Source organism: Engraulis encrasicolus, chromosome 18 (assembly GCF_034702125.1).
Source record: "Engraulis encrasicolus isolate BLACKSEA-1 chromosome 18, IST_EnEncr_1.0, whole genome shotgun sequence".
NCBI lineage: Eukaryota > Metazoa > Chordata > Actinopteri > Clupeiformes > Engraulidae > Engraulis > Engraulis encrasicolus.
In genome coordinates, this window is record NC_085874.1 from 5,859,615 (window position 1) to 5,870,958 (window position 11,344).

General features: G+C 44.0%; 1 protein-coding gene and 2 non-coding genes across 3 annotated transcripts; 2 read left to right on the forward strand and 1 right to left on the reverse strand.

Annotated features, from left to right (window-relative positions):
- Nucleotides 1-1,153: 1,153 nt before the first annotated feature.
- ptger2b (prostaglandin E receptor 2b (subtype EP2)) lies at nucleotides 1,154-3,815 on the reverse strand. Its single transcript, XM_063222630.1, has 2 exons — nucleotides 3,030-3,815; nucleotides 1,154-2,149 (listed from the first exon to the last, which is right to left on the reverse strand). Exons 1-2 carry the CDS (start codon nucleotides 3,813-3,815, stop codon nucleotides 1,862-1,864), a joined length of 1,074 nt encoding a protein of 357 aa, XP_063078700.1. The 3' UTR covers nucleotides 1,154-1,861.
- Nucleotides 3,816-4,264: 449 nt separating this feature from the next.
- Nucleotides 4,265-4,338, forward strand: trnai-aau (transfer RNA isoleucine (anticodon AAU)). The gene has a single exon. It is a non-coding gene; the product is annotated as a tRNA-Ile (tRNA).
- Nucleotides 4,339-5,074: 736 nt separating this feature from the next.
- trnai-aau (transfer RNA isoleucine (anticodon AAU)) lies at nucleotides 5,075-5,148 on the forward strand. The gene has a single exon. It is a non-coding gene; the product is annotated as a tRNA-Ile (tRNA).
- Nucleotides 5,149-11,344: the final 6,196 nt, after the last annotated feature.

An 11,344-nucleotide genomic window follows, 5' to 3' on the forward strand; every position in this document is an offset into this window, starting at 1 on the left:
CCAAAATGTGGTCTCCCTTTAAACTATGCTCATGTTGTCTCAGACTGACGGCATCATCCTCTGTCTCTAGTTTTGGGGGGGATTTTTTTCATTCTTATGACAACAGCCTCACCATTTTGACACCACATTGTCTGTCAGCATCGCTGACATAATCATACGGGCTGCACACTGACACATTTCAACTAGTGTTCTAACTTTCTCATGGCAGACTCCTAAACTGCAGTCGATGTTATGATACATGCATAAATGGAGATAATACACAAAAATGCAGAAAAGTCCAGAAGATTTTTCTGAAATAATGGCTTGTATGTAATTCGAATGCCGCATGAACGTGGGAAAAATCATTTTGGGCGCTAGTAACGGGGGTGCCTGGCATATTTTGGCTAACAATGCTATCTCATGACCAGCTCCCACAGCTGTCCACTCCACTACTGTAGACATCCTCTTAAAAAGCCTGTTGCTATATTGGGTTAATTCAATAATACAGTCTCTCAACATGCCATTTCACTTGCAACTTAAATAGGATACTCAGGTCAAGCTACAACAGTGTTTTAAAAAAACACAGCAAGAGAATAAATGCTTCTCAAATCTGTCTCAAAGGTTGTTTATGTAGTGTGCTCTGTTAGGTCAGAAGCTGTCCCTGAGTAGGCTGGGCACATGCTAAGAACATGCTTTTTGGGGCATTTCCTTGTTGAGTGATATTTTTGGCCTTTGAAAAGCAAATAGACAAGTAGGAAAAGAGGTTCTCAGCATATACATACCACATACTGATGGGAGGCTCGAGAGGGTCTATGTGAAGTTTTATTTGTTTTGAAAAAAGGCATTGACACTGAAGCCACATTTACAACGGACTCATTTTCAATTTTTGCTCTCTGACTCCATTATGTAATATAGCCTACATTGATGTGCGTATGACAATGCTGGTGATGTCACTATTTGAGGGCAATTCAACAGAAAGGGCCGCACCTTGCATCAAAGTGTTTTTTCATTATTTTATGTGCACAGACACGTTTCGGGGTGTGCCTTCCTTAGCGTGCCTGTGCCTTGCACACTGAGGAAGGCGCATGCCAAAACGCTTCTGTGCACATAAAATAATGAAAAAACACTTTAATGCAAGGTGCGGCCCTTTCTGTTGAATTTTAAGTGATTCATTTGGGCCAGAACCCTTACAATTAATCAAGAAACCCTGAATAAAGCCTGCTACCTGCTATGGTTGACTATTTGAGGGCAACCAATGGCACAGTGTAAACTTGTTTACACTTAGTTTTACACTGGAACAAGCTTGTGATTCACGCCTCATATTGATACCGTAACATGCTTAATGTGTCAATGCAGCGTAGGTGTAGGTCCAGTGCTTGGAGTCACATTCACAGAGGATCCTGCAGTGCGTCTGTCCCTCGTCTCCACTTTCGAGTGACCTTTGACCTCATCACGGAGCGAGGCCCATGTGACCACACGACACTTTAATCCAGTCCAACTTAAAGTTATATCAGGAACATGGTATTTGTCCTTGGAACAATGTGAGAATTTCAGCCATCAACTACTATGGTGTATAGGAGACTTCAAAGAGACTGGGGTGCTGAATATGCTGAACATAAATCATTGTTGCTGAATGAAAATGTCATTTGGTGTATAGGAGATACTATCCACATTCTTCCTATTGGTACGAGATTTGAACCTGCAACCTTCCCATGACCAATTCTCTATCCATTAGGCATCCGCTGCCCACACCCCCTGGCCCTGACCTCTGAGACAGTCCAGGAGAAGTGGATCCTGCAACCTGATTGGCTCTCCCCATGCCCACTCAGTGCACACATGGCAACACAGGGTCATCTGTCACATGTAGTGAGTGTTAAGTCAGTCAGGGACAGAGGGCAATCGGTGTTTGAGGCGACACTGCGTGTTTGTGGGCGTCCGCCAGTGGTGGGGGGCGGATGCCAGCCGGTGGCCTGGCGTTCTGGAAGACCCTCTCCATGCTGGTGGGCGTGGGCTGCCGGAGCAGCTTGGCCCAGAGGAAGCGCAGGACGGAGGGGCTGAGGATGATGAAGACCCAGGGGTCCACGATGGAGTTGAAGGAGAGCAGGCGCAGCATGCGCAGGTCCTGTCGATCACACTTCTCAACGCGGGTGAAGTTTGTGTACACCTGGACCTGTTATAGACAGACACAGTGGACAAAATAAATGCCAGTCATGTAGAGAGTATCATAGAAGTGAGTACACCCCCTCACATGTCTGCAGGTTTGAAAGTTTGTCTTTTCATGGGACAACATTAAAGAAATTTAAATTTACAATGTAAATTTGCAATGAAAATGTAAAAGTACCATGTAAAATAGAGAGGGTTGTGATCTGCTTCAGGAGTCACATGCATGTGTCTTTTGGTGAACTTCAGGTTCCTTGTTGATGGCATTTAGGCAGCCTCAAACCATGTCAGTACCACTACCATGGTTGATTGTAAGCATGCGTGGAACACTTTTCTTTGTAATATTTCCTCCCTTTGTACTATGCTTTGTACTATGTGCGAATGTGCCCCATGCTTAGAGTTAAGCATGGGACTGACATGTTTTGGGGCTGCATCAACATTGGAAAGCTGAAGTTCACCTAAAGGAATATGCATGTCAACATGTACTGTGACTACTCAAACTCATCCCTCACAAGCCATAAGCACTCTTTACATGGGGGCTACTAACTTTTGTTGACAGAGGATGCAATATTAATGCTGCATTTTGAACTATTTTGAGTGAATAATAAATTGAAAAGGTTAGCTTGCTGTATACTACCTTTCCTTGTGTCGAATAGGAATTTATTTAATATTGTCCATGAAAAGATACATCTGCAGAAATGTGAGAGGTGTAGCCTACTCACTTCTGTGACCTACATTGTATTCTTAGAAGGCTAAAGGCATAATTTTATTTGACAGTTAAATTTAACTTAAGCTATGTTGACTTAACACTGCAAATATAGGCTGTGCAGGATAAGATGAATTCTGATAAACAGGTGTCAGTAGATGTAAATATTGACTTAAAAACTTACCACAAGTGGAAGAGAAAACACCACAAAACAGACGGTCATTACAATGAGCAGAGTAAGATGTTCTACCTCCTTGGTAATTGACTTGTATCTCTTTTGACCACGGGGTCCTCGAAACGAACCGTGGTTGTTTTTTCTCCTCCGATACATGCTAAGTAAATGGTGGCTCACAGAGCCGTTGCACAGCACCGTGCACACAATCATCACCAGCATCACTGACGCGTAAACTCCCGCGTAAATTTGGCCACGGCGATCAGACGGATGCATGTCAAAGAAACACCACGTACCGGGACAGTACATCACATATTTCCCGACACCAGCGAAAGGTAGGGTACAGAACGCGAAACAAAATAAGTAGATGACAGGCCCTGCAAAGTATCCGCAACGCTTTCTCGTGTACTTCTCGTAAATGTACGCGTGCCCAATGGAGAGCCAGCGCTCCACGGCCATGGCAAGCAGAATGGACATTGTGGCCAGGCTAAAAAATGTCATACTGAAGCCAAAGTGATTGCATAGAGCTCTGCCACCGATCTCTTCCAACGTCTGTCTCTTGATATACGCAGCTAGAACCAGTGGACTCACCGCAAGAGTCCCAAGTAAATCCGTGATCACCAAAGTGGTAACCAACACGTGGAAAAGAGAGCGGTTTTTCCTCCGGCGTCGTATCTCCAACAAGAATAAAGCAAAGATGTTGCCCAACACTCCAGCTGCGAACATGGATGCTGACACCGCTGGAGTGCCTGGATAGGCTTCATCGAGGTATTCACAAGTTTCTTCTGACTTTGACATATTTAGTTGCGTCATTGTTTTAGGAGATGAGCATTACCTCTATCTTGCGTATTGTAGCGTATCGTTCCTCGGAGGTTCAACCTGGAAAGTCCAATGCGTGTTTTTAGTTCGAAGATGTTCGTGCGCTCCCCTTCAGCGCTCCAGAGAAATGCAGATGCGCTCTCCCAAACAGTGTACAGCTTCATACACTGTTACGCAGTGGGGCGTGACATGGATACCACATGGATGGACGGGGCTCCATGACAATATATGAGGCTATAAGCAAGTTATTGTGCAAAATATAGATATTAGGCTAGTTTCAGTAAATTTCCGCTTCAAGAGAAACCCCTGCCTCGCACTAACTGGAACAGTTGGAACAAACCATTATTCATAGAAGGCCTATGTGGTCACATACTAGGTCTATCATAAAACTGAAGTTCCAAGACGCCAGCACTTTTCCACAAAATTATGGCCGGTTAGCTCAGTTGGTTAGAGCGTTGTGCTAATAACGCCAAGGTCGCGGGTTCGATCCCCGTACTGGCCAATGATCTTCTTGGCAACGAAATGTGGCCTGTATGGCCGGGCTGCGCTAAAAGTGATTAGAAAGAATCAACTAGGCCTACATTGCTACATCGCAGGGTTCTTTACAGTACGCCGACTCTCGTCCTAGGCACGTGCTTGTGGAGTAGGCCATGTGGCATTTCGCAACCCCCCCGTGGAGAAAACAATGGGCATTTATCGAAACCTCGTGCGCGCATTTCCAAGTGTATCAGCCTAATTAGATTGGATACTCGTTGGTGAACTATATCCAATCACTGGGCGTGACCGATTAGGCTGAATACACTTGAAAGTGTGCGCACTATTGAGAAATGCCCAATGTTTCCCCGCTTTCAGCCCAGTTACCCTAGAACTACCTTTTGGGGGACTCCTTCATCCACCAAACCGATTGCAAGTGGGAAAATTACACGTCCGTCGTCAGTGACGTCATCACGAGACCACAATGAGCCAAGTGAGCAAGGGAGGAAGGGAGATCGGATATTAGAGAGGACCCAAAATCTAGCCTACTTGCCCTCAGAGCGCGCGTCTCCTACTGTTCGGTGAGGGCACCACACCCTCTAACTATTGGCTATAACATGTCTGTGTCTGGCCGCTTTGGGAATAGGCGTCCTGTAGGCTATAGACATATGCCCAGAGACCTAGTTCTAGTTCAAAATATCCAACCCTCGTGTTAAAAAAGTCTTGTACTGACTAAACACTAGGCTATAAGAATATCTGAACATGGCCGATTAGCTCAGTTGGTTAGAGCGTGGTGCTAATAACGCCAAGGTCGCGGGTTCGATCCCCGTATTGGCCAATGTGTTTATTGGCAACACAATCTGCATATCGTGTGAAATTGAATCAAAGAGAGTAGGCCTAAATAAAATATGATAATGACCGTTGGACTAATAGTACAGTGAACAGTGGAAAACTTACAACACGAAATCTACTTTCAGAGCGCGCGGGTTAGTCTTAGTGCTGCCATCATATTACCCATTAGCCTACACCAAGTCTGAGCTTAACATTTGGGCCTGTGTCTGCACACATCAGGAAATAGGCCTCTGACCTGTATGGGAATAAACACATAAAAATGTCATACCCTCGTTACAGAAGTTGAGTTGTGACACCAGTAAACTTCTTCAAGTTTGTGGTTGGTCAGCTCAAGAAAACATCACATTAGACAAGTCTCATTGCAATTTTAAAAAGAAGACTTCATGGAGAATGAAGAAAAAAATAAAATAAAAATCTGTGGACAATCCCACAAGGGGTTCTGGAGCTCTGAAAATGTCACCCAAAATGATTTGTCAGACTTGTGAGGTCTTCTGGTCAAACACTGATGTGGTTTCCTTTCTATTTATAGCTTTTTATGAGAGTATTCCTACTTGTCTCTACAAGTGAACTTTGACAAAAAAAGAGTGTGAACAAAATGGGCACCCCCCCCTCCCCCAGTAAAATTGGCTGTAACACGGAGAGTATACATCTTACATTCAAATAAATGTACAGTGTTTCTCTTAAGTACCATGAGTACACTTGGTAATATTTTCAGAATTTTTTGAGACCTATGTGCGCAGGCTCCTGTTGATTTGGCGTGGAATGACCCAGTAGTGACATTAAAAAGGTTGTAGCGAAAGCGACGAGAACATAGGAGGAGAGCTGCCTGTCAGAATAGTGTGAGCGTAGCTGACAGAAGGATGTTTTCAATCCTGGCGCGCGCAACAGCATGGAGTTGCCGCTCGCTGCACTGGAAAGCCCACGGTGGGAGGCTACGTCGTGACGCTAGTGTCCATGGGTAATGTAGGAAATCTCGCCGTCTAACGTTTGTCATAGCAGCGGTTTACCGTTCATAATTTACTGTACTCGGGCGTTACTAGTCAAATTGGCGGGTAGGTATTTTTTTCTACTAGCCAAAATGAATTTTCACCCGTGTTTGGCGGGTTGGCGTGTGTTAATTTAGAGCCCTGCTCAAGAGTGAAAAACAACCAATGAGGCAAAAGGGTCTATACTCTCAGTCAGTAGCTAAATTTGCATGCTCCCTACCCAAGATCCCCCTGGTTACCCTCCCCTGGTTTCTCCATAATGTCCTAAAGCAGTCTCTCCCAAATAACACAATTGAAAACTATGCTTATTTTTCATTATTAATAATCTCTGTATAGGTGTGTGTGTGTGTGTGTGTGTGGGGGGGGTGTTTGCATGCACGGGTCTGTCTGCCTGTTGGGGGATATGCCTAGCCTGGCGAGCCAAACCCCTACAGCAAAGCTGTTGCGGCCTTTAGGGGCGTCTGGATTTCTAGGATATGCGAGAGGGGTCTGGCTGCAGGCTTGCGACCATTTCAATGGTGACGTCACCATTGAAATGGCCGCAAGCCGCAGCCAGTCATTATAGGGATATGCTTGCACTGTCTAGTTACCTTTTAGTCGCAGGCTATGCTTTTCACCAGGAGAGGTCACTGTTTCTAATTTGCCCTGGATGATCTAACCACCCTCCCAGAGATAAGCTCCCTGCTCATTTGTCGTCTGACACCTTCAAACACTGAACATTTCTATGTCTTCAAAGATGGACGGTGTCCTGTGTCACTGTGAAAATGGCAATTTGAATAATATGTGTTTTGTTGGGTGGAGTCAGAGGTGCCCTGCAATACTCATGAACGGCGTGACATTTCCCATGTGCGTTACGCCCATTTGTGGGGGACAACAGGCAATGCAAGTCAATTGGTGGTGTTGAGGTTTAATAAACGAAAGATAAGGACCTATAGACAAGCGTTGTTCAAGCGCAACATGCCGAAAACATGTTGTGTTGCCGGCTGTTGAAATAATATTGCCAAACAGCCGTGACTGAAGCATGTACTGTGTTCATTTAGGGTAGCCGATGTAGCATGTAAGTAGATGAGGCACTCGGTTTGTTTTCACCCATAAAGGGGCGTAACGCACATTTAGGAGCAAAGTACCCAGATGGTAGCCTAGCGCAGCCAGACCCGTACAGCAAAAAGCTTTCTAGATTTCTAGGCTACCCAGATGGCCGTTCATGAGTAATGCCGTTATCCTTGGTGCACGCCAGTGTAGCATATGACGTGCCCAAGTGTCCTGTCAAATCTACTCTTCAAAGATGTTAGGATAGATCCTCATAATTGTGTTGCCTTTTTGTGTTCCCCACAGAATCATATCAGGATGTAAATAAGAAACAGGTAACTGACTTGGCAAGGTGTGGAGAAGGACAATGGAATGCATGGTGCTGTTTACACATATCCTGATATTTTAAAATGTGGATAATTCTTTCCTGATAGGTGTAAATGGGACATGGGGATAAAATAATAAATAAATATAATTATAATAAAAAAAATAATAAAAAAAAATATATATAAACGTTTTAGCTCCCTGAATGGGATCTTTTTTAAAAGTTAGGCTAAATTTATTGAGATATAGCAACATTTCAACCAAAGATGCCTGAAGAAGATCTGTTCTCTACTATCCTTTTTTCATGGTGTCAAACACCTTCAATTCAATCAATTTTGAAGTAGACACAAGTTGCTTTCCTTCAAAACAGAGTTTGACTTAATTCCAAAACAGCGAACTGCTACCACCATTCAGTCACTCACTAGTCACTACTGAGAGGCAATCTGCTGCAGATGGGAGTTGATACGGGACTGGTGACATGGATACCTGGCTACCTTACTGGAAGGCCCCAGTTCTTCAGGCTGAGGGACCTCACATTTCACAGCATTACGGGAGCGCCACAAGGAACAGTGCTCTCCCTGGTGCTGTTCACCCCGTACACCACCGGGATGCGGGTAGACCGACGAAAACAGCTCAAACTCCCAGAGGAGGTACAGTGGTGCTCATACGTTTACATACCCCAGCAGAATATACGCTTTCTTGGCAATTTCTCACAAAATATTGTAGCGCCGAGCCCCTTGAGTGGACTGTGTGTGTGTTTCCCCATAGGATTCTCCCTCTGTCTATCTGTATGTGTGAATGGTGAATGTGTGTGTATCTGTGTGCGTGAATGTTGTTCCCCACTCCCTCATGTGTCTTCTAGAATTTTGTGTGTGCCAATCAGTTTTGGGGACAGTGTTTCCATTGCATCATTGTAAGACATTGCAGAGAAGCGCGTGTAAAGCGCACAGAGAATGGTCTACGTTATTGGCAGGGCTTGACATTAACTTTTTTGCTGTCCGGCCACTGTGGCTAGTGGTTTTCCCGAGTCATTAGCCATCCAGCTATTCTACTAGCCACATTTGTTGTTTTTTTTTTTTTTGATGCTGTACATCTAACCTCAGAAGATAGGTGCTTAAAAGCAAGAAGATGAGTGCATGGGTTTCTACATGGAAGAAATAGAAACTGAGTAACTGAGTTTTTTCTTGAACTTAAATACAAACAATTGATTTGCAGAATATACGCTATTCTGATATGCCATACCATATAATAAGCTACCTGCCAAATTGGCTAGTGACACTGAAATTGTTACCAGCCACAGACAAGTTTTACCAGCATTTGGCCGGTTGGCAGGTGCCAGTGTCAAGCCCTGGTTATTGGGCATCCTTGGCCGCTTCAAATCACAAACTCACAATGTCCATCATAGCGCTCCCCGTGACCCAAGGCAGGGTGGAGCGTGCATTTTCATCATTGAGGTTTATTGTCCGCTTCTCCGCTTAGGTCGTCCCTGAATGACAAAATTCTTGATGATATTCATTTCATCCGCTTGAATAAACTGTTTGGCTCATTTGCACTTCTGTCGTCAGTTAGGCCTATGGGGAGTAATCAGCTGACAGGAACGAAATTAACCGTTCCGGGAACAATATTTTTTTTGTTCTAACCGGTTCGGGAACGTCAATTTATTGGTGGAACTCATAACCAGAAATGTTATAATTCTGTTTCTGTTCGGAACGGAACGTTTGGAAAAAAATAACAGTTCAAAGTCCTGAGGACAACATGAAAAAATGTTTTAAACTGTACAGCAAAGAGGCACTTGAGGAAAGATGGACTGTTGGGGGTTGCCAGGAGAAAGCCATTACTACAAAAATCCAAACATGTTATTTTGCATATGATACACCAAATAGGATAGAGAGAAGCATCAGAATGCCTGTGACAAAGTCATTTGGAAAAATGAGATTAATATGGAACTTTTTTCAGCCACTATTATTAGTACCATCTGGAGAACAGTCAACGGAGGCAATGATGAAAGTTACACCATCCCTTCTGTGAAACATGGTCATGGACCACTGATGTCATGGGGACATTTGAGTTACAAATGCACTATACTTTTGGTCCATACTCGCAGAATGATGAATACATTGCCCTGTGAAAAATACTGGAGGAAACTTGACACACATCAGCCTTGAAACTGCACATGGTCCATTGTTTGGACATGCCAACATGACAATATTTCAACACAGAAAGCCAAATCAACCCGTCATTAGCTTCAGAAAGAATAAAATGAAGTTTTTGAGCGACCATCTCACTCTCCTGATCTCAACATCATTGAGCCATTCAGGGGAAACCTCAAATGTGAGGTTCCAGCAAGACACCCAAAATATTATAGGAAAAAACCATTCTGCCAGGAAGAATGTGCTGTTTTGTCATCTGAGAAGTTTAAAGGGACAGTTTGGTCAATTTCAACATGCAGTTGTAATGCTCACACTACCCTGGACTTGTCAGTGCCTGAGATTTTTTTTTTTTCTTCTTCAGCCGTTTCCGAGATCCTGGTCATTGTAATGGGGGCAGCTCTTTGTTTACATTTCAAAAAAACATTTTTATTTATTCCCAAAAAAATCCAAAAGGTTATAAAACATCAGCAGACAACTAGCAAACAGCAGTACCTTTTGGGAAAATATTTGGAGTTGGTCTATGTTTCATTTTTAAAAAATGTAAACAAACGCTGCCCCCATTAGAATTGCTCATATCTCGGAAAGGGCTGAGCCGAAAAATGTGTCATCACCAGGTACTGACAAGTCAAGGGTAGCGTGAGCAATACAACTGCATGTTGAAATTGACCAAACTGTCCCTTTAAGAGCCTTATCCACAACTACCACAAACAATTTAGAGTGGTCCCTGATGTTAAACAGGGCCATATTCAGCATCAGAAACTAGGGTATGTAAACTTTTGAACAGGGTCATTTGGGTAGTTTGGGTTTTGATCATGCTTTTGAAAGAGTAAACACAGAAGATTGTTAATAAAGATCTTAAGCCAGTCACTAGCAATGAGTGAAAAAAAGGTTTTGTGTAATCCTTCATATTTTGTGAGAAATTGTCAAGAAAGCGTATATTCTGCTGGGGTATGTAAACATATGAGCACCACTGTAGCTGGCACCATATTTAGGTCAGATGTTGACCCCTGGTCAAAAGGCACCAAGCAGGTCAGAGGCTACTTGTGAAACTAACTTTGCCTTGGGAAGAAAGGATGAGGCACATGAGTTCAAGCGCCAGAAATACCAAGCCCTCATCATCCAGTGGCAGCTAAATGGATGGAAAGCCTGGAACCAGCTGGTGGAAGATGGCTGTGTGGGCTTCACAGGGAAATCACTCTGGCAGCATAACCAAAAAGTCAGAGGTGGCATCCCGGTGGATTTGGTGGATTTGGTGGATTTGGATTTTGACCGTGACAAGTGATGGCAAAATGGAACGACAGCGTAGTGTAGGGTATGGTCAGGAAGGGTAGAGTGGAGTATAGGCCATCAACCCCTTTGCGCAGAACCTATGTTATAGCCTTACTTTCACCAAAATCCTAATGACCAAGTCTTAATTTGTTATTCATAACTCCTGGTAATGTCATAACAATGTTGCTCCCGACCCGACCCTGAGCATGGTACCGTCCCGCCGCACTGCTCCATGAGGCGCCATTGGAGGCTGCCCCCTTGCATGGGTGAGGCATAAATGCAATTCCGTTGTGTGCAGTGTTCACTTGTGTGCTGTGGAGTGCTGTGTCATAATGACAATGGGAGTTGGAGTTTCCCAATTGGGCTTTCACTTCACTTAATCTGCGTAAGGAGGCTACATGGCTGCTGAGTACTGAGCACAGGC

Excerpts from the sequence above, each read along its gene's own strand:
- ptger2b (XM_063222630.1), bottom strand. The coding sequence starts at position 3,815 with ATGTCAAAGTCAGAAGAAACTTGTGAATACCTCGATGAAGCCTATCCA. Across the intron at positions 2,150-3,029 it reads TGTTTTCTCTTCCACTTGTG|GTCCAGGTGTACACAAACTT; the intron begins GTAAGTTTTTAA and ends TGTCTATAACAG.